This window comes from Episyrphus balteatus, chromosome 2 (genome assembly GCF_945859705.1).
Source record: "Episyrphus balteatus chromosome 2, idEpiBalt1.1, whole genome shotgun sequence".
Classification (NCBI taxonomy): domain Eukaryota; kingdom Metazoa; phylum Arthropoda; class Insecta; order Diptera; family Syrphidae; genus Episyrphus; species Episyrphus balteatus.
Window position 1 is genome coordinate 43,078,816 of NC_079135.1, and position 24,183 is coordinate 43,102,998.

The 24,183-nt window shown below is 29.7% G+C and overlaps 1 protein-coding gene across 18 annotated transcripts in view; it reads left to right on the forward strand.

Annotated features, from left to right (window-relative positions):
• Positions 1 to 24,183, forward strand: part of LOC129911788 (cell adhesion molecule Dscam2) — a 260,258-nt gene that overhangs the window by 212,483 nt on the left and 23,592 nt on the right. For 13 of the 18 annotated variants that reach the window (XM_055989710.1, XM_055989711.1, XM_055989720.1 and 10 more), the window contains one exon: positions 15,451 to 15,738. In XM_055989710.1, coding sequence (XP_055845685.1) covers positions 15,451 to 15,738 — 288 coding nt within the window. Of the gene's footprint in view, positions 1 to 15,450; positions 15,739 to 16,755; positions 17,041 to 24,183 lie in introns of all 18 variants that reach the window. The other 5 variants (XM_055989724.1, XM_055989708.1, XM_055989723.1 and 2 more) reach the window with 1 other exon arrangement.

Consider the following 24,183-nt stretch of genomic DNA (forward strand, 5'->3'; position numbering starts at 1 on the left):
CGAATATCTCCGAAACTTCTTATTCGATTTCAACGAAACTTTTTGTGAAGAAGCATTTATATAATTTAAATATAAACCAAAAATTAAATTTCCAAAAAAATAATTTTTGGATTTTTAAAAAAATTTTGAAAATTTTTTTTTGAAAAATCAAATTTTCGAAAACGGGACATTGAATTTTTTTGAAATTTTGTTTTTAGATGTTGATTAGTGATGTCTAGAAAATGGCATTACAATTTTATTTTAAAACTTTTTTTCCAAAAAATTATTTAAAAAAAAATGTTTTTTTAAAAAACGGCTCTAACGATTTTGAAAATTTTTTTTCTAAAAATGCACGTTAATATATCAATCAAAACTGCATACTTGTTTTGGAGGGCAATTTAATTTCAGGTTTTATTTTATTTTTTTTTTAAACGAATTTTATTTTTTTTTTTCAAAATTTCTATATAAAAAGTCTTAAAAATGTAAGCAACTTTAACTCCAAGAGCAAGTTCGTGCGACCTAGTCGTGCATTTTATTTTAAAAGGCAATTTATAATAAATTTTATATCACCTGAAAGTTTATTATTTAACCTTTTATATGAAGCTCCAATCATATTTCTACCATTCCTACGAAAAAAGGAAGGATTTTTTTAAAGCCAACCATGTCGAAATTTAAAACTGAGATTACGGCAGTTCCTACAATGGTGGCTGGTCATCGGCAACAGATCTCCACAGGTGTTTTGAGGTATTTTTCAAGTTTTGCAATGTAAGATTGTGTAACTTGTAGAGCACGTACCGTTATGTGTGAAATCAAATTTCTATGTGCTCTAGATCAAAAGATATAACGTGCAATGCCGTCTTTACCATAAGGGCACACGGGGCCCGTGCCCAGGGCCCCCATTCTCAGGGGGGCCCCGAAGGAACGAAAATGTCTCTCACACATTTATTCTCAAAACATTTTTGTCGGGAAGACCATCTACCAAAAAATTTTAGTTTTTATATGGCAACCAAATAAAGTATTTTCTACACCTATACGGAAAATACAATATGTTTTCAAAATGAAAACAAATTATGTGGCGTTGTATGCGGACAAAAATTTAAATCCAAACGACCAAACCCAAATAAAATTTTCCAAAAAATAAGACAATAATATTTTCAAAAAACAAGAAAAATAACTTTTTTTTTCCACTGTAGGTAAGATTATTTATTATTGATAAAAACAACGAATTCTCTTCCATTATCTTTTTCCTTAAATAATAATTTCGTTGGAAGTTCGCAAAACTGTCAAATTTGTAGTGCGTATTAAAAGACAAAAATAGAATCAATTCGTTGGCAAAAAAACATCAATAGGTACTTTTTCCGTTGGAAAATGTTTAAGAAAAAACTATTGCCGGCTCATCGACGGTACATCAATATTTTGATAATTTTTTTTTTTGTTTAAGTTTTTTTAATCTTAATATTTGTATAAACCTTTTTATGTCAAAATATTCATTCAAATCGGTTGTGTCGTTTACATTAAGAAATCGGTTCTATGGCAAGTAGGTACCGTTAATAACGGTCCAAAAAAATATTTTTCTTATTTCAAAAGTGCGTCCTTATTTGCAGCATTACATGTTTTTTTTTTTTTCAAAGCAAAATCCTTATCCGTTTTTGACAAAATTGCAATATCTCGAAAACTTTATATTGGGTATATCCGTTAAAAAGGAGACATTAAAATAAAATAAAATAAAATAAAATAAAATAAAATAAAATAAAATAAAATAAAATAAAATAAAATAAAATAAAATAAAATAAAATAAAATAAAATAAAATAAAATAACGGCTCTTGGAAATCACGTACAAATCGTCTGTATCGAGTTTTTAGCGAATCTATCAATCCGTTTGAGCTCTTTTTTCCAATTCTTCAAACAGAAACTTATAACCAGTACAGGGAAATTATTGGCAGTATAAAATGTACAATTATTGGCAGTGGCAACGTTTGATGTCTCAATGCGCGTATTATTGGCACCCCCTACCAATAATAAAGACACTAGGTACTTTATATGAGGCGCTCAGAACTAAAACGGCCTAACCCACATTTTCAAAAAAATCAAACTGAGTACACAGATCGAACCGCAATAAAACAATTTATAATATAAAAATACATTCCCATTAAATTATATTAAATAGAGTTAAAATTAGAGCCAAAAACTTTTGTCACTCTAGTGGACGCCATTTTGGCCTCGGCGATAAAATTCCCTAAATCATTTACAACAAATGTAGTTTCGGAATAAAAAAAATATCAGACCTTAGCCCAAAAGTATAGCCAACACTCCTAACTAAAAAAAATTACAAACTAAAAATTAAATAATATTTTTTTATAACTTTTACAAGCCAACAAAAAAAAAACCCTAAAAATATGATTTTTTTTAAACTCGTTTTTCTCAAAACGAAATTTTGTGGGTTAGGCCGTTTTGGCGCTGAGCGCCTCATATATGGAACGATATATTGGCAGCCCTTTTTAACCAACCATTGCTTTTTAGCCAACCATTGTACTTATTTTACTTTCCAAAAGGGCCCCAAATTCTTGTGTGCCCAAGGGCCCCAAGATAGTTAAAGACGGCCCTGATAACGTGTTTAGAAAAAGAACATCTTTTCACATCTATCTTAGGGTTTTTGAGTACCTATGAAATTAATTGAAATTTTGCACAATTATAGTTTATTTAATTACCTATCATCTACAGTATAAATTTCATTCATATATGTATCTATTAAAATAAAAAAGTTATAATCAATTGATTTTTCCTGTTGAAAAAACCATTTTTTATAGACTTTAAGTTTGTTATATTTCCTAAAATTTGAGCCTCTCACCATCTCCTTGATCTCTCTAAATTATTGCTTCGCAAATATCTTTAATCTTTTCGAAAACAAATATTTTTTCAATGTTGCTTTCAACAGATGTAGCCACTTGTTGTTTTGATACTAACTAGTGAACAAAAATGAATTTTATCAAAAAATGTTTGTCTGTTCCAATAGTTTTTATGATCATATTTCTTTTTCAACTTTTACTCTATATCTGACTTTATCTTTTTATTCGGTTGTGTTGTATTTTTTTCAAGACATTTTCCAACATTTCGAGCCGAATGTAAGTATTTTGCTCAATATTAATGTAAATAGTAGAGACTCAAGATGACATACTTTTGACATGCCTTTTTATCCATCCTACGCTGCTTGATCCAAAATTTGAACTTTAAGTGTGTGAATCAAAAAATGCACAGCATAGATATTCTGGCTTAGGTATGATCAAAAACCTCTGTTTCACATTTTATTCTTTTATCTTATGTAATCAAAAGAAAAATGTTTAAGATACCAAATGAATTCAGTTTTATAAAAAAAAAAAAAACACCCTTTCACCCATGTGAAATTCTTTATGCCAAACCATGAAATATTTTAACAATATTTTTTTAAACTACCATTACTTTAACAGGATATTTTGGTATTTGTTGCACAACCTTCTTTTTCCCTTAAAGAAAAACCTAATTTTTGTTTTAAGTTCAACATTTAAATATACAGTTTTTTTTTTATTCATTCAATAGCCATTATTGTTGAAAGTGAAATAGCAAAAGTTTAAAGTTCTTATTTGCAAAAGCCTTTGAGAAAATCAATTATTTCAATGCAAAAATTCAGTTTTTATTTTAAAATTTTTTTTTTAATTAAATTTAATGAATTCAAATATTACAGATAGAAATGAGATTCTGGCTTTTTAAAAACGTGTATGTAAATATTGTAGGTGTTGCCGTTGTGTTGAAAATATTTTTTTTGTGTTTGAAGTTAGTTTGTGAAAAAGTTGCATTTATCTCTTAAACGATGGAAGATTGTCTTTTACTCCCATATATTTTTTTTTCCTTAAATTACCTAGAAAATCTTTTAGTATCATTTATTTTATGAAATTTCAGCAAAAAAAATGGTTTTGTTCAAAAAACATTTAATTTTAATTTTTTAAAACAATACGGCAACATCGACAATTTTTAACCTATAGACTTTAAAGTATTTTTAATTACCGACGTTTGAAAAAAAAGATCATCAAAATCAGATCTGTTCGGCCGGGTTCCCTAATAATTTGGTTTAGTTACTCCACTATTGCTCTCAAGAAAAATTAGTTTAAATGATAAAGCCAAACCCCAAATAGAATTCATTGGGACTTTGAGTAAAGCCAGTAAGGGTATTGGTGCCAACGATGTCCATGTCCACGTTTAGAAATGTTTTATATTATTTTGTCTGGATCAAAAACTAAATGCTCTTTGTATTAATCAATTTGTTTTAGATTCAAAACATTGAAAAACTAGCTCCGAGTGTTGTTATACACAATTGATTTTGTTCGAATATCTAATATTTCAAAATCAAATGTACCATGTTTTGCTTATGGATATAATTCATCTCAATAAATGCAGAAATATGTCAACAAAGCAAAAGCACCCCCAACAGAAAAAAAAACCATCACCAAAAACTAAGATTCAGAAAATAAAAAAATAAAACAAGAAAAAACAAAATAAAATCAAATCAAACATAACCAAAAAAACGAAACTCATTTCCGACCCCTGTCACTGGCGGTGTTGACAACACAACTATACGATTTAATATTTGTGTTCACATTTTTGCATAATGGTTGCCTTCTGGCTATGACAGGATAAGCGAACTATTTTCATTTCGAAAGTAGTTCTCGAGGACGATAGAGCAAAACGCAACCAACAAAAATTTTTTTGGATGTGATTTAAGTTCCGGTTTAATATTTCCACATCATCGAAAAGAACTCATGGAAAATGTTGAAAAAATTTAGATTAATATACAGAGTATTTTAAATTCGTTTAGAATTCAATTAACATCTGTGTGGACTTAATTTGACTTTGAGCTTTTATGATAAGTAAAGCAAAACTGCTGAACGAGTTAAAAGGAATTCAATCAAAGTAAAAGAAAGAAATTTCATCTTATTTGAAAATAATTTAAAACAGATAGAATTTATAAAGTAAAAGTAACCTATCTTTGTATATATAATTGCAAAGGATTATTTACTTAAGTTATTTTACTTAACGAACAAATACCTACGATGATAGCCTTTTCTAAAGAATTTAACTTTGATACAAAAAAAAATAAACTCGTTAACTTCGTTTATTCTCTTAAATCCTTTTTCAAACGAATTATATCCTTTTCTATTTTCAATTGAATACCATTTTGTGAAAATTTTCCTTTTAGAAAAAAAGTCCTCGTCAATCACCCACCACTCAGGTAAAGGTATACATATCTTCAAACTAAATTCCTTTGTTATTGCAACTTGAAAGAAGAACACAGAGTCCTTGTTATAACAAGAGTGATACTTTTTATATAGCAATGCACATTGAAAGAGCTGTATCATTTTCTGAAAGAACAATGAAAATTGACGATACTTATAAAAACAAGTACAAGGTGTATCTATTGAGTTGAAGTGTTAGATTATTCCTTTCGTGTTACATTCTTTTACCCGAAGGAGAGAAATAAAAATCATATATGATATAGTTTCTACATAAGGCATTTTATATATAAATGGTATATTTATATTTGATGCATTTTAGATTGAGTCCAGTACCTACACAATTTTGCAAAATCTTTCCTTAATTGAATTGCATAAAATTTAGTTTTAAAAATCCCCCTCGTAATAAATTTTAATAAGATATCAAAGGAAACATCTGTTTATGCTCTTTAAGAAAATCAAAAGTTTGTTTGAGGTCTGTTTGCTAAGATATCTGCGGACGAAAGTTTATTTATGCAAAAAAATTACAAATTTTTTATTTCAGATTTTCGAGAAAAAATCAAGGTTAACCCCTTGCCTAAAAAAATGCATTTTAAGAAATTTCCTCTAAATCGATCGAGTGAGACATCAAAAGAAAGGTCTCTTTAAGCTCTATTCAAAGCTGAAAACCAAAAGTTTTGGATGTCTGGTTGCTGAATTGTTTGCAATCGAAAATATTTTTTTTTACATTCGGAGGCAGATATTTTCGGATCAAAATCTCCAAACAAGTTTTGGTTTACAGATACGAGTTCACAATGAACAGTTCTATCCTTTTCAGTGAAAAATTACAAATTTATTTGTTTTCGAATTTTCGAGAAAAAATCAAGGTTAACCCCTTGCCACAAAAAATTGAATTTTAAAAAATTTCTTCCAAATCCATCGAGTGAGATATCAAAAGAAAGGTCTCTTTAAGCTCTATTCATAACTAAAAACCAAAAGTTTCTTGGAGGATTGGTTGCTGAGTAATTTGCATCCAAACATACATATTTTTTCTTACGTTCGGAGGCCCAAGGTCTCGGAATAATTTTGGTTTTTAATTAGGAGTTCACACTTTCACAGTGAACAGGCTTATGCATTTAAGTAACAAAATAAAAAATTTATTTTCTTAAGATTTTCGAAAAAAAATTCATTCCACTCTCAGATGCAAAATTCACTTTTCAATTTGCTTAGATGGTATCAATCGAGATTTACATGCTTTGAAGCTTACATCTTGTACCTAAATAAGCCGAGTTCTCATATATATTTTATTGGTTTCCTATTCAAAGTGATATTTCGAACAAAATTTAGATTCGAATTTGTGACTGAATACCATTTTGCGAACCAATTCCAATTCGCGAAATCTCCCGTAAAATAGAGTTAAGCATATCTACTTCATGAAATCATAACTAAAACATAATTCCAACCATGTAAAGACTACAGTATTCCTGTGCCAACATTGTTTGATGCTCGTTCCAAAACCGTTTAGCAACTCTATGTTCAGGGTAATAATTTTGTCCAATTTTAATTGGACAGTTCCCAATACAATATACACACTCCGAGTATATGCCTTACAAAGAGTCCCAAAGCTACTGTGGATATTCATCTAGATTTCCATCAGTTCAAAAGGCGACACAAAGAGAAAATTATTTCTCTAGTGAACACAAAAATGTGACGGCCTTTGAGGAAACAATTTTCGTGGCGGCTTGGCGTGGCATGTGTATTGCATGTCTGCGCCTTTGTATCTTATTCCAGCAATACCTACTTCTTTTAGTTTATCATGGGAATTGATGGCTATATGATGGTCTCCTCTCTACAACACTACTGCAGCAGTAATATAATCAAAAACAGCAAAAAAGCTCAGGTAAATCTACAAGGTTCTTTTGTCTTTAAAGCCGGCTAGATTATGTGTGTATGGATGTATATAACTACCTTGTTCATTCGGCGCGCCATTCATATTTATTCATCGCAATGTAATAGGATAGGAGGACTAACTTGAAGGATGCATACCTCTGCTACCCATACACAATTTAAATGCCATAAAAGCAATGCCATCACATCAACTACCTCCCTGGGGGGATCTCTGTTTTACCTAATACCTACAAACTTTCCTATATACACTACAGTCTTCGTTATATATGTTTATCCAAACTAGGATACCCAAGTGCATCGTCCTTTATTTCTTCATCCATTTTAACATTCATTCGCGACTCGACTGCAAGAAGAGGAGAAAGAAAATTATGGAATTTTTTTTTTTTTTTTTATTCATTCATCAAGTCAAAAAAGAGGCCGGTCGGTTAAATAATACTCAGGTGCAGAAAAAACTATCCAACTTTCTTAACTTAATAGAATTTGGCGTTGCAAGTCTAAAACAAGTTCAAAAACAATTAATTTTCAACAATGAAGATTCGACAAGAAAATCTCATGCCCTTACAATATTTCACAAATATGATTTAGGGTCTTAAAAAAATTAGTCTTGTTGTCAAGTTCTCCCAAACTCTTTGTTCGTGCTATTTTTCCAATTTGACCAAGGGTCCCTGTCAGAAGAAAGGATAAAATATATTCATATTTCCCAGTTCCTCAAAAGTTCTTAGATCTTTTAAAAATTGGGCTCTCAGTAAATAGGTGTTAAAAGCTAAAAACTTTTTGTGAAATGTTAACATATCTGAATTAGTGTTCCAATGAAAACTAAGCATGTAATGACTATTGCAAATATCATTAAATAATTGAGATTGGGATCAAATATCACTTAAAACAAGTGGCTGAAAATTTTGAATGTCAAACTTGAGGTCTCAAAAAACGAAATTATCAAATATGAAAAAGTTTCATAAATTTTTAGATAAATTCAGGTTCCCATTGGTTTTTTTCAATCCAACTTAAGGTCTTAAAACAAATTTAATAAATTGTCATCAATGCAAAGGAACAACTTCAAATACTTCAATCCTTGTTTGTGATGATTTCACAGACCTCAAATAAGGTAAACTAAGCTTCCATAGATACAAACGATTTTTGCAGATTTTGGTGGATTTGATATCTCCAAAACCCTCTAACGTGAAAATTTTCACATCAATTCTTAATTTTTAAAGGTTATTTTCATTAAAATTTCCAAAAAAAAATTCTAAAAATCTGAAATTTTTTTCTAAAAATCCGAAATCTTTCTTCGTCTTGAACAAAATATCGTTACCGATACAAGTGATATTAAGGAAAGTGATGAGGTAAAATTTTTCCTTAACAGTTTTTTTTTTTAAGTGGGTATTCGAAAAAACTAAACTAGTGTCCCAAACATTCTTAGCCCTAGTTTGTTCACAGTCGATTATCTTTTAATCAAGGATTATTCCATACAAAATTCCTTGATTAAAAGATAATCGAGTGTGAACAAACCGGCCCTTAGTGTGCCAAACTAAACTTTTTTTAGTCCTCATTTAAATGCAATGTAAAAAAAAAGGAGATTTCAAATGCCTTCTCACCTTATTGTTTGATAAATATTTATATACTTACATAGCTTACAAAGGGTCCCAAACAAAATCAACAATCTTCGGGTCCCAAATTAAAATTTTGTATTTACAGATCTATCCAAATGTCATATAAAGTCACAGATGAGTTTAAATATCTCCTCTTTTTTCTTTTAAATATTCCAAAAAAAAACAAAATTAGGGTCCCAAATAAAATCAAGACCGCAATCATCTACACAAGCATATCTTACAACTAAAAGAGTCAAAGGAGTTCCCTTTCGTTACTAACTCTTAAAACTTTTCTCTTCAATAAGAAAAATCTTGAGGTCCTAAAACCGTTTTGTCACCCCTACAAAAAACAGTTTCATAAAATTTCAGAGAAATGGAAAAAAATATTTGGAAAATTTAATTTTTCACCTGAGTATGACTAAAATATTATCTTACAGAAAAACAAAATATAAAAAAATCCAACTTAAAAGTCGAGGGGGTTTTATAAATAAAAACTTAATTTTATAAATTTTTTCTTTAGTTTTTTCAGTTTTTATTTTTGTTCCTTGTTTTAATTTATCCTTCGAGCGAGTAAAAGAAAATAACGAATAATAAAATAATTAAAAATGCAATGAAGAAATGCCGGGCTCGGAGACACAGAAAATATAAAAACAAAAATAAAAATAAAAGGGGTAAAACATGGCGGGCGAGATTGTTCAGCCAACAACGCGCGAATATGAAAGCTGCAAGCATTTTGCTTTCAGTTTTCTATTTTTTTTTTTTTTTTTTTTTTTTTTGTAAGAACTTCAAGTACTTGGTACATATACACAAGCCAAATGGATAAAAGCCGAATCAAATAAAACTTTTTTTCCCAACAACTCTACATCTCTTTTTTGGTTTGTTTATCTGCGTTATTCCATTTATTTTTGGTTTTTTTTTTTTTGGTTTTTTTCTTCTCTATTTTTGTATATTATAGTTTCGTAGGTCCAGTTTTCTCTCGCTTTTAGGTTTATTCGGTTTTTTCTTTGTTTGAGTTCGTTCTTTCAAGGAGTTGGATGTTCTCGACTTTTCGTATACGACAATGACGGCTATGAGAAACAATATTTTTTTCCTCCTCAACTACAAAAAAAAATAAAAACAAATAAATCCTAAAGAACAAGATGCCAAAAGAAAAAAATCCCAAGAGAGAGAGTATATAGAAAAAACGAAAATTGTGCAACTACTTTACAAAATGATTTTTATTTTTCCCATTTAAACTGACTCCAAGTGGGTCCTTAGCGGCAGGATTCTTGTCCGGAAGTAGGGATAGAAAAAAAATCCAACATCACCAAATGAAAAACTAGAATCCATTGGATTGCAGATTTAAGCGTCTTGAGATGGTTGCAGATGAAGAATAAAGTAGGGTGGTGTGGTAGCCTGCTTAAAGAAAAGCTACTTTTGTCTTTCTTTCCCAAAAGTCTAACCGCATAGCCGACACAAACGAATTTGAGATCCTTTTTACCATCGAAAAACTCACTCCCTTTCTAACCCAAAAAAAAAAAAAAACAGAAACCCTCTATAATATGTGTTAAAGGACTTCCCTTTGCGTTTTCTGGCTGCCTCTTGACTTGAATATTTTTACAAGGAACTTCGTTGTCTTGGCTGAAGTGTGAATTATGCAGTCTCACGACACTGTGTTGGCTGAGTTGCATCATTGTAACACAATAACTAACCGCAAGCGGAAATTCCGGCGGTGGAGGAAATAGAGAAAATGGCTGGCTGGTTTCATCAGGGTGCTATTGCTATGTGTGCCTGCCTGTAAGTATATGTTCTAGCTGGAAATGTGTTTCTTTGAATTTGAATATGGAAATGACAGGAAATGAAAGAATTTCCTTTTTTTCTTCCCATCATGTAGTGGAATCAGTAAAAGCACTTTATATGTGTGTGTGTGCGGTTGATGGTTGTTGTAGGAAATCGCTCAAAGAAAGGAAAGTACCATGAATATTATTTGTCGTGTGCGATAAGTGTTTCGACTAAAGAAGCAGTGGCACACGACAAGAATGAGAAATGCGAAAGGGTTCTTGTGCTGAGGTTCTTCAAATTGATATAAATATTATCGAAATAATTTCCGACTTTGGTGTTAAACGCTTCAAATTGGATTTAAATCATTTTGGAGGGAAAAATTGAAAGTTTTGTGAAAATTGTATTTACATATTTTTGAGACTTTTGCAATTCCAAGGAAGATACCTTCAATAAAACAAATTTGTTCCTGTGGTGTTGTTCGAAGGAATCAAAGGTGTCGTAAGGCTTTTACACTGAATTGGTGGAAGAACGTGCATTTTTTAATTTCAAAGAAAAACAAAAATAAGACACTATATCTTCGGGAAACGTGACTTTGTATAAGTTTTTTAGTGTGACTTTGCATATCTAAAATGTTAATCTTCTGATTTTCGAAAACTCATTCTTCTGTAAAAAAAAAAATGTCTCAAAAACTTTTGATAAAGTGTCTTCTTCTATATTGCAGCTTCAAGTTTTTTCGTTTATTCTGAGATAATTTTTCGGATTTAAATACTATAAGTTTATGCTCACAGTGAACAGGCATATGCATTTAAGTAAAAAAAAATCAATTTTTTTTTCTAATTTTGCCTTAAAAAAAGTACATTTTAAAAAATTTCCTCCAAATTCAGGTCTCTTTAAACTCTCTTCATAGCTGAAGTCTGGTTGCTGAATTACCTACCTACTTGCAATCGGAATTATTATTTTCTCACATTCGGAAGCAGATATTTTTGGATCAAAGACTCGAAACAAGTTTTAGTTTATAGAAACGCGTTCACAATGAAAAGGCCTATCTTTTTATATAAGAAAAATGCATATTTATTTTTTTCGCATTTTCGAAAAAAAATCAAGGTTAACCCCTTGCCTAAAAAAATGCATTAAAAAAAAAATTCCTCCAAATCCATTGAGTGACACATCAAAATAAAGGTGTCTTTAAGCTCTATTCATAGCTGAAAACCAAAAGTTTCTTGGAGGTCTGGTTGCTGAATTACTTGCAATTGAAATTTTTTTTTTAAAGACTCGAAACAATTTTTGGTTTCACAATGAAAAGGCCTATCTTTTTATATAAGAAAAATGAAAATTTATTTTTTTCGGATTTTTGAAAAAAAAAAAATCAAGGTTAACCCCTTGCCTAAAAAAAAGTGCATTCTTAAAAATTTCCTCCAAATCCATCCATCGAGTGAGACATCAAAAGAAAAGTATCTTAAAGCTCTATTCATAACTAAAAATCAAAAGTTTCTTGAAGGTCTGGTTGCTGAATTACTTGCAATTTAAATATTTTTTTGTTTACATACGGAAGCAGATAGTATCGGATCAAAGACTCGAAACAAGTTTTGGTTTACAGAAACGAGTTCACAATGAACAGTTCTATCCTTTTCAGTGAAAAAATTACAAATTTATTTTTTTTCGGATTTTCGAGAAAAAATCAAGGTTAACCCCTTGCCTAAAAAAATGCATACAAAAAAATTTCCTGTAAATCCATTGAGTGAGACATCAAAATAAAGGTCTCTTTAAGTTCTATTCATAGCTGAAAACCAAAAGTTTCTTGGAGGCCTGGTTGCTGAATTACTTGCAATTGAAATATTTTTTTGTTTAAATTCGGAAGCAGATAGTATCGGATCAAAGACTCGAAACAAGTTTCAATTTGCAAAAACGCGTTCACAATGAGAAGGCCTTTCTATTAATGTGAGAAAAAACAAATTTTTTTTCCGATTTTCGAACAAAATGCAATTTTTCATGATATGTATCACGATGATAGAGAATGCCAAAAAGTCCGTCTGTCTGTCAGTCTTTCAGTCTGTCAGGATGCCTGTCTGTCTGTATAAGGAGCTACAGCCTTAACGGACGCGCTGATCTACTTCAAACTTGGTATGTAGCAGTTTTTGGATCCTGTACAGAAGGGTTTTTAGAATTAATTTTTTTGGACCAAAAATAACGGAACCTGTCATATACCAGTTTTGGAAAATTTTAATTTTCTCAAAAACGGCTCCTAAGATTTTTATTTAAAAAAATCAGGTATACCCTAAGTTTTTAAATAAGGTCTATCTTGTATTGAATTTTTTTTTCAAAAATCCTTATTAACGGTACCTCCCATAGAATCGTTTTTTAAATTTCAAATTATCTTCCAAACTACTAGTTCAATTTAAACGATTTTTGTATTCAAAAACATTTATATTGCCCCAATACAAATAAAAAAAAAAAACATTGACAAAATAGTTCTTGGATTTTTAAAAAAAATTTGAAATTTTACGTGTTGATTAAAAGTTTTTCAAAATGGCATAGGTAACAAATTTATCTAACCCCTTGTTACCCAACATCGTAAATTTTAAAATTAATAATGTCAATCGAAAGGGCTTTATAGCTATAATAAAACACGTATTTTTCAAAAACTCAATAAATTCATTATTTGCTTAGTTATTTCGAAATTTACGCAGTAAAAAAAAAGTTTAAATAATTTATTTTTGTATATAAATGCAAAAATTCAAACAAAAAGCTATTGTAACAGCTTGTTCAGTCAGTTGTCGTGTTGTGGTATATTCCAAGCAAAACTCAGACACAAAAGGATATTTTAAAATAGTAATTTTATTGAACAAACGAAGATTAAAAATGATTTACAATGTTTGGTACTACTTCTATTGAAAGAGTATTATTATGGTGTTCCTACCCTTTGCTATTATGCGGTTGGTGTTCCGCAGTTATTACAGAAGGCGTAAGGAAACACTGTAATAATACTTTCAGAAAAGAAGCCAAGGATATGAAGCGGTAAGTGTTACCTCTGTAATATCTTGACTCTTTCCTGGTCAAGTCGAAAGTGATTTAATTCTAATTTTGGCTCTCCTTTTATAGCAAGAAAACATTGATAAATTATTTTAAAAATAGGAGGCTTTAAAATTTAGAAAAAAATATAAATAATAATAATAATATAGTCAAAGGCGACATTGATTTCAAACTTATATAAAATAAAATATAAAAATAATAGGCAAAGGCGGTACTGCATGCTAACAACAATAATGTGTTGTTACACTATCTAATATTTATTTTTAGGCGCATTCCTAACATCCAAAAATAAAACAACGTTAGTTTATGCACGAAAAATATTTTTTCTGAATTTCGTAGTTTTTACATAAATTTGCTTGTTTTCCAAACTTTCAACATTAACTGCCAATTAAAAACTATTGGTGCTATTTATTAAAAATATGGCGCATTATTTCGATAAAGCAATTCTTAAAGATTATGTAAGAAGCTTTAAAAGAATAAAAATATGTTTATTACAGCTTTTGGGCGATCTTTTTCGGTTTGTTACAGAAATGTCACATGGTTCTACAAGGGGTTAAAACGGCTCTAACGATTTTTACAATTTTTTTCTAAAAATGCATCTTTATAAAAGAATTAAAACTGCATACTTTGTTGGAGCTCAAATTTCATTAAAAGAGTTGCTCTTTATATTTGAAGAACGAATTTTAAGTTTTTTTTTTAAACATTTACCACATTTGTATATAAAAAGTTGTTAAGAGCAAGTTCGTGGCTCTATAGGGCAAGTATTGGTTTCGTGTCGAAAAAAAAAATTTGAGGTTTTAATCTAAACCAACATTACGATGATGGAGAATTCCAAAAAAGTGGGTACCGCAAATCCGTCCGTGCGTCTGTGCGTCTGTGCACATTTCCCCAGCCTTAACGCGTGGATGGATTTTCTTCAAATTTGGTACAGATGATTTTTATGGAATTTTATGCAAAGTTGGTTTTTTTTTGTTTTTTTATATCTCGTTTAGAACGTATACCTCCCATACAAAAAATACGATATTGCTAATTTCTCGAAAAGGGCTCCAACGATTTTGATTAAACTTTGTATACGTAATATTTAAAGCAATGGCAATTAAATTGCATTTTTATTTTTTCTCAAAAAAGTCAAATACAAAAAAAAAATTTTTTTATATGAAAAAAATTTAGTCTAAATGTCGGCTCTTCCCCAACCTCAACAAAATTTCTTTAAAATTTATTTTAGAGGCAGCTCGTAAAATCTACAAGAAAACTAACATAAAAGTGATTTGAACTGCAAGAGCAAGTACGTGCGACCCCAGTCGTGCATTTTATTTTTATTACATTCGAAGGCAGATATCTACAGACCAAAATCTCGAAAAAATGTTTAAATGTACGGATATGAATTCATAGTGAACAGGCATTATGCATTCAAGTAAAAAAAATAAAAATTAATTTTTTTTTTTTTGATTTTCGAAAAAAAAGCTTTATTCATAAAGCTTCAAGAGTTTCTTTGAGATCTGAGTTAACATTAAATAAAAATATTTTTAAAACAATTTCTAGAAACCCTTCTCTATGCAAGTAGACAAATATAATAAAACCCTGAGAAGAGTTCAATTATGTCAATTATCGAGAAATAACATTACCTAGGTTTGTTGGTCCAAAGTCCCCTGAAATACCCCTATTGTTTTTTAAGCTATTCCTACATAAATTAGAAGCTTATTATTTTAGTAAATTTTGTGTATTATTCCTCGGGAATGTACATAGGTTGGTTCTTCAAATTGATTTATGGGGATCTCCACTGTTCCACAATTTCTAGGGGTACATCTTCATAACAATCATATAAGGTATAATAAACATCACAATCATGGTTAAAGTATTAACAAAAAATTTCATCAGCTAATATATAAATAAAAAAAATATCATCAATATCAAACACAAAACAATTCAAATTACATTGCAGTTCCGCCCAAATTGAGTCCATTTCAAACATCAATACTCCAACTAAATATGGGAGATCGTGCCTCATTGACATGTTCCGTTGTCAAAGGTGATCTACCAATAACAATAACCTGGCGCAAGGATAATCGCCTCATCGATCCATCCCAACATATGTCGGTGAAACAAGTCGATCAATACAATAGTATATTGGTGATAGAAAATTTGGGCTCCGATCACACTGGTAACTACTCGTGCGTTGTGCGAAATCTTGCTGCTGAAGTGGAAAATTCACAGGCTCTTCTGGTCAATGGTAACGAGACATGGATATAAAACTACTTCTTCTTCTCTCTCCATATATTCAAATTCCATTCAAAAAAACACACTCGTTATAGAAAATTTATTATTTTCTCTACAAACACACTCAAAATAAAAAAAACTCAAACAAAACAAATACTACAATCAAAATTAGGATGTTAATTATTTTTAGTTTTTGTGATTTTAAGAAATAAAAACTTTTAGTTTAGTTTATGAGAAACTTTTTTTTAGAGTTTTACTGTTGAAAGTTTAATTATTTTTCTTTAGAGAAAAATTTATATATTTATGATTTTATTTTAATTTCTCTTTCTATATATAAATATTTCATTTAGAGAGAATGCCATTTTCCACTATTTCTATATATAAATAAAAAAAAAAACATATATATTTCATTCTCTTCTATATTTCACCCTTTTTATATATTTTCAAAAAAAAAACTTTAAATGATTGTGTGTTCTTTGGAAACGTTTTCTTCTTAAGTAAAAAATTTAAAAAAAAAAAAACAATTATTTATTATTATACATAAATTATATTTAATTTTCTGTGTATGTTTCAAGTGTGGAGATATTTCGTAGATGATTTAAATTTATTTTTTTATAATTTTTTTGTTTGTTAAGAATTTTAAAAGTTTGTATAAGAGTATCTAATGTAAATATATAAATATTTAAACAAAAAAAACTTACTTCAATTATATTACAACTGCAACTTACTGGATGGGACAAATTAAATAATAAAAAAAAATCGCACGAAATATAGAAATGGAAAATAATAATAATAAATGTCACCAACACGGAAATGAAAAAAAAAAAGGAATGAAAAATTAAAAACAAAAGAAAATGAAATGAAAAATTTCTCTCTTTTTTAAACTCTCTTTGAATGTTTTGATGATGATGATAATGATAATGAAGATGATAATGATAATGATGATGATGATCCTTGTTGTGTTAACTTTTTGTTTTTGTTTTATTTCAATTTGTGTTATCCGTTTGTTTCGTCTTGTATTCCATTACAGTACCTCCTATTATAGAGCCATTTTCATTCCAAGACGGACTGGCTGAGGGTATGCGAACGCGTACTGTTTGTGGGGTATCTAGGGGTGATCCTCCCCTAACCTTACGTTGGCTCAAGGATGGTGAGCCATTGCCCGCACTCTTGGGCGCCAATGTAACAATGTTAGATCAATATTCCTCACTCCTTAGTATTCCCTCCTTATCGGCGACACACTCCGGTGAATACACATGTGTGGCTACTAATCCAGCAGCCGAAATCAAATACACAGCTCAGCTGCAGGTTAAAGGTATAGTATATGCAAAGAAAATTAACAAAAAAACAAAAAAAAACAAAAAAATACTTACATTACAAATTCCAAAAAGATAAAAGAAAAAAAAATAAACACTTCCTCCTTACCCATACACACACCTTAAACATTAATATAATCACATTAAAATTAACACTAAGTAAGAAAAGGGAAACAAAATTGATTTGAAATTTAATTTATTTCAAAATCTAGCTTCTTATTGTCCTCTAAGCCCCAGGTTTTTAATTTCTTTTTTTTTTATTTTGTTTTTGTTCTCAATAAACTCCTCTGTATTTTTTTTTCTTATTGAATTTTTTATACGAAAAAAAAAATTAATTAAAAATTAAAAAAAAAAACAAACATAAAATGCTTTTTATATAATTATACCTCTCTCTCTCTCTCAAACAAGTAATTGAGATTTTTTTTTTCTAATTATTTTTGAATAAAAAAAGAAAACGAAACTAATTTTTGAATAAACGTGAACAAAAAATATGAAATTTTAAAAAAATTATATATATATAAAAAAAAATGTGTCCTCCCCATCCCAGTTGCTTTGGCACGCAGTGGGTTTTTGCGGCAGATCACCAGGTAACCTATTTGCACTGCTTACAATTTTTTTTCTTTTAAGTTTTTATTTTTTTTTATTTAAAATTATATTTTTATTTTTATTTAATTTCTTATAAGAATAATTTGTTTTTTTTTTTATTAATTTTAACGTGTATCTATATAATGATTGTGTACTTTTATTATTGAAAATAAAATAAGTATATATTCTTACAATTTCTATTAATTTAAAAGAAAGTAACAAAAATATATCTGTAGAGGGGAATGACAACACAAGTGCCATTTCCGAATGATATTTGGAAGAATTTAAATACGCTATTGTGATGTGTATATCTATCTATCATTAATTTCGATACAAATCAAACGTTATTAGTTTGGTAGGTAATTTAATAATTTAGGTACAATTTTAATACAATTATTCTAACTTTAAAAGATTACTGTAAAGTACAAAATATATAAACATTAAATGAAAAAGGTAATAGATTTTCAAAAAAAAAAAAATCAAAGCCCATTCATTTTCATCAATTCTAAAAAAAAACTATTCTAGCATTTATTTTGTAAATTCAGTTGTATGCAAGAATTTTTTCGAATCAAGAATATAATTTGACGATTGACACATAGGAATCGGTATGAGTTTAAGTGGATCGAACGAACGTTATCCTTGTGGATTATATCCAAATGGTCCAATTTCTGCCTGTGTTGAAAGCTTAAACATATTTTTTCTTAGCCATTATTCAAAAAATTAAAATCAGTGAAATATCGACAAAAACTAGATTATTATAATGGCTAAAATTTCAACAACCGTTTTACTATGTTTAAAAAGCAATAAAGCACTGCTAATATTTCAGTTGCAAACTATAATAACACTGGTTTACAGACTCAATCCCACTATTTTTTTCTTACGTACTTTGACCTCAGGAATTCGGAAATCACTTTAAAAAATTACGATAGATACGTTTTCGAGATATAATTTTTCAAAGTTTTTTGTCGTTTTTTTTTTTCAGCATGTATTCGGGCTATATCTTGAGTAATAAACGATGTTTTGATAGATTGCACTTAAACATCTAGAGTGACCAAAAAAATTTATTCCAGTGTTTATTGCTTATTTATTCAGCTTTCAGGTGCCGGTTTTTCTGTTCAAATTGATCGTTTATTAAAAAAGATACAGCCTGAATACTAAGTAAGCTGATGGAAAAAAAAAACACAAACAAAACTTTGAATAATCATAACTCAAAAACCTTTAAATATACATTTTTTTAGATACGATTCGAGTTTCCTGCCCGAGTAAAAATAGAAATTGAATTTTTAAAGAAAAAAATCTTGAGCGCCGCACCATCGCCGTTTGCAGGAATTTTCGCCGCACCACGACTGCAGCACGTCCGAACTATTTTCATTTTGAATGAAAAATTCGGTGCATTTTGTATGAAAAATTAGCCGCACCATGATACATAATTTTGGAATTTTGAAAAATAAAAAAAAAAAAAATACCGACGAGAAGGAGATTCGAACCCGAGCACTTTCAATTAGAAACCCAACGCTTTAACCACTCCACTCCACCACCAAGTCATGTTTGCATGAACTGGTAATTTGTTACTTAAGGCAAAATAACATTGAAGACGACTTAAACATTTGTATAAGTACGAGAATAGATTTTTTTTTTCATAAAAAACTAAATAGTGCGGATGTGCTGCAGTCATGGTGCGGCGGTCGTGCACCGAATTTTTCATTCAAAATGAAAAAGTTCGGACGTGCTGCAGTCGTGGTGCGGCGGCGTTGGTACAGCGAATTTTTTTCATATTTTTCAATTTTTCAAAATGAAACGGTGCGGACGTGCTGCTGCGTTGGTGCGGCGGTTTAGAAATGTTTGGTCATAGTGCGGACGTGGTGCAGCGGTGGTGCGGCCGAATTCCATTTTTACTCGGGTCGGCTCGAATCCATATGAAAAGTATAACGGCACTTGGTGCCCAAAAAACAAATAACCAAAAGCTAAAAAATAATCTCGAAAACTGGTAAAAAGTGGCTATTCGATTTTCTAACGGGATTATTTCAAAAACGTGTTGTGATAGAATTGTTCTGACTTCGGATTCGTGCTCAGCACCCCAAAAACCTATAGAAAAGTATATCTTGGTGTCTGTAACAAAAACCTTGTTGACCAGTGTTTTTAGTAGATTGTTTGAAGTAAGATTTTTGATAACCATTACTAATGGCTGTGTGTTGTATTCATACAAAAAAAAATTAATTCAAATGGTACAAGCAAACTCCACTTAAATTGATTGACAATGTTCAAAAATACTTACATAAATAATTCAGACAAATCCTTTAACTAAAAGTTCTTACAATTTCACAAATATGTCAAAAATATGAGAAAAGAAAATCATGTTAAATTGTGTGGAAATAGAATTTGGAAAGCTCATCCCTCAAAATCTCAAAGCCCATGTCAAATTATTTGACGTGTGTTTGTATGTATGTATATTGTGTAAATGAAATTTCTAAGGATATCATATACATATATGAATTTCACACACATTTGTGTACATGCAGAGTTGTGCATACAAGCAAATTGATGTGCTTCATTTAAGTAGTAGTTCTTAACACAAATCAAAATCAAGTTGAAATGTGTTTACAGATTTGAATCAAATCAAGAAAATCAAATCAAATTTGACAGTGAAATAAAATTTCATCAAAATTGCTTAGGATTCTGAATATGAGTACAGCAAACGGCAACAATTTCTTTCAAAGTAGTTCAACATGCAACGCATGTAATAGATACGTAGACGAAATTTCCCACGTCAGCTGCATTATATATTTTTAATAATTTCTATAATAAGACATTTACGTGTTTTTTTTAGCCTACTTCTAATAAAAGAACAACATTCCTGATTCTCAAATAAAAATTTAAATCAAAATTTACTACATCATGTCTCTCTCACAACACTTTCTATGCAGCAAAAGTAAACTTTTTCCTTCATTTTTACTTCACTTTGTCGTCGTCTATTGAAATAATAATTTCCAACATAAACTTCGACTGTGTCGTCACCAACATTGTAGAAATATATTCCCATTTTATTGAAAGCAATATCTGTACCAACAATTTTTTTTATAGCATCGTATAATCGCTAGAGAAAAGCAGCAACACAAAAATGAGTTCTACACTCAGCAATGAGTGTGATCATGAAAGGAATATCATTATTATTCCCAGCCTTAGTTAAAGTTGATTTCGTTTTATATATTTTTCAATATTTTTGTCCCGCTTTTTTTTGACGTCCTGGATATTTTTTTTTTTTTTGTTTCATTGTGCGCCATATCGTGGTGCTGTCCCAAGTGTCATCGCGCAGTCAAGGATTTTGATTAAACCACTAAATCAAGTGATATCTATACAAACAACCCCCGCAGCATGTTCTCCCTTCTTCCCTATGCCTTATTCTAAATACGCCATTTTATATAAATTTCTCCATCAATAAATATTTAATTGGTCAAATTAAAACAGCTGCCATTTGCAGCAGCATCAGCAACAACAGCAGCACAATATTCATTAGGTTTTGAAGTTTTCACAGGATGGTGTGAGTGTATAGAGATGTGCCATCAAAAACAGATTATAGTTCTGGGGTTTTTATATCAATAAACCTTATTGTTTGTTAGATGCGATGCAAGAGAAAAAAATAAAATATTATTATTATGGTGTGATGATGGCGAACAGGGAGTTATTGCCACAATTCACAAAGAATTGCGCTGAAATTAGGTCAATGAGATGTATATTGCACAGGGGTGGATTATAAAAATGAGGAAGTGAGGGCGCATTTTTAAAGGGGCCGCGTTTTTTTTTCAGTGCAGTGGGAGTTAAGATTTATTTCGGAATTTATTTCAAACTTCATTTAAACTGTCAAAACACCAAAGTGATAATTAATCAATAAAGAAGGTAGCTAATAAACAAACATTTAGAGTAAATTTGCCTCAATTGTAAGATAAAATAGTGGCAATTTAAACTCCGTTGTTGTTTTTTTTTTAATATCAGCAAGAATTCACTTTTATTTCTTAATTTTTAGAAACTTTGGCTTCAGGCCTATATTTATCCACTCCATCCCTGTTGTTTTGCACTTGTTTCACAAGTGGGGAATAAATAATTTGAAAAATATGATATTATATTCCCGTTTAATTATTAAAATGTCGTCTCTTTCCCGTTTTCCATTTACCACTCAACACACAATACATTTGCACATAAAAGAAATATAAAAGCCCGGGTTGGTCGTCAACGGCAGGATGTTGTTATTGACTATTTATTGCTATTTCCGAATTAAAATACCCATTTATGTGAGGTAATTTCAGAAAATTAAACAACAACAAAAAAAAAACCTGAAATCTCAAATAGTGAGAGAGAAAATAAATGAGAAAAAAAAAGATTTTATTGGGTATATAGTATACGTAATTATTATTGGTAATTAAATATTTAAAATAAATAAAATATGGAAATTAATGCATGTGTATGTATTGTGTGTACATAATGATTATGTCTGTATGTGTGGTTATATAAACAGAAACGGAAATAATATTTTTTTTTTGTATTCTTTTGTTTATGAAAACAAACAAACCACAGGAAACAATTTATATTATTTATTTTTAATTATAATATGATTCAGTGGAAAGGATAATTATCAAAGAGGTGTTTTGTTATTAAATAAAATGTTGTTTCAACAATGTTAATTTTTTTTGTAAGGTAAATTTTTTTTAATACAAAATTGAAAATCTGAGAAAATTAAACAAAAGTCTATTTAAATAAAATAGTTAATAAAATTAAAATAATAAAATAAATATTTCATTGAGCAACGCCAAGAGCCATCATAATATCACTTTTGATTCAATTTTGTACAGTTAGTCTTATAATCAGGTTTAAAGCACACTTAGTTACGAGTTCTAATCCTGGTTCTCGGCGTCTTGTGAAAGGCCCTTAAAGCGATGCCAAAGTGAAGAATATGTTAAAATAAGTGTATTTTTTTTGAAATTCTTGAGTTAATGAATCTCAATGAAAGCGTTTCCTTTAGAATAGGTAAAAACCAAAATTGGTTCACAATTGACGATGAATTTTTAAAATTTCAAAAAAAAGTTTCTGTCCCTAAATCCAGATATTGGGGTTATTCAAAAAGAATAGGCAGTTATTCTATGTTCAATAAGGCCTACAAAACGTACCAGATCAAAACAAAATTTTGAAACTGCCAGATTCAAATACGTCAATAAGACGCAGTTTTAAGAGGAATAAAAATTAAAAAAAAAACTTGCTTCTTTTGAGTAAAAATTTTGGATTTCTTCCTTCAGTGGAACTTGACGTTCATGGCATCGCGAAAAACCGAAGAATCATTTTGAAGTGAATTAAAATTTATTCCAAATTTCACTTGAAATGTTCTGGACAAGTTATTTTTTGTAACGGTCGAACTTTTGGTATTTTTCCAGTCAAATTGTATAAATAGTGGAAAGTTGTAGTATAATTGTTTTTTTGTAGCCAACTTTAAATTTTTTTTTGGTGTTCTGAAGACAATCTAAAGCTATTCAACCTAATTTCTCACGGCAAACTTGAAAAATTATCGGAAAAATTCGAAAAAATGCGTTTTTTTTATTGTCTTAGTAGGTACCTACCTACTTGAAGAGTGCATTTATTTTACAAAAACAATGTAAAAAAAAATCAGAAAAAATTAGCAACATTTAAGTCTTGCATTTGTGCATGATTTCCGCTCAAAAGACCGTTGAAAATTCTGAATACAAATATTCTGTTAAAGCTCATGCCACACCTCTTTTAAATGCGTTTAAAGAAAAACTTGTTTGATAATGATAAAAAATCATATTATACCTTCTTATGCTGAATTTCGATATTTGAAATCATGAAAAAATGTTTTCTTGCTGAAGATGTACTCTTTTTCAGAACCTTGCAGTATAGTTTCCATATTCTAATGGATTTTCAAAACTTTGAAGAATTTTATAATACACATCAATTACAAAAAAAGAATAATGGCATTCAGAATAATATAGAAAATTTTGTGACCTTGAAAAATAAGGTTCTAATCGTCAATTTTGAACAAAAAAAAATGAATAATTATATCAAATCTAAGTAAAACGCGGTGCTCTTTCGATTCCCGCTATCTTTTTTGCTCATTCTCTTCCCGATTCGATAGATAGCCGGGGCAACAGAGTTCTATCTGAATATTTTTCATTTCAGATTTAACCCTCTATAGGCTCACCTCTTTTTTGCGAATTTGGTTTATACTTTTTCATGTCGCTAGAACTTTTTTCGGTCTCACTATTTTATAGAGAATTATATATGAAATTGATGTAGAATATTCCGAGGAATTCGAATATTGTGTTCACAATTAAAAAAAAAATGTATTTTCACCCTTATAAAGACACTTTTTTGTGACCACTTTTAATTTTTGTCCTGCCAAATTCGCACCCGTGTGCCGACAGAGGTTTAAGCATTAAGGTCCTAACTTCCACTCAGGAATTGTATTTCTCAATCATATCTAGACATACACAGTTCTATCTGCTTTTTTTCAATTTTAGTTTTGATCAATGGAGTTCTTACATCCATCAACGTTG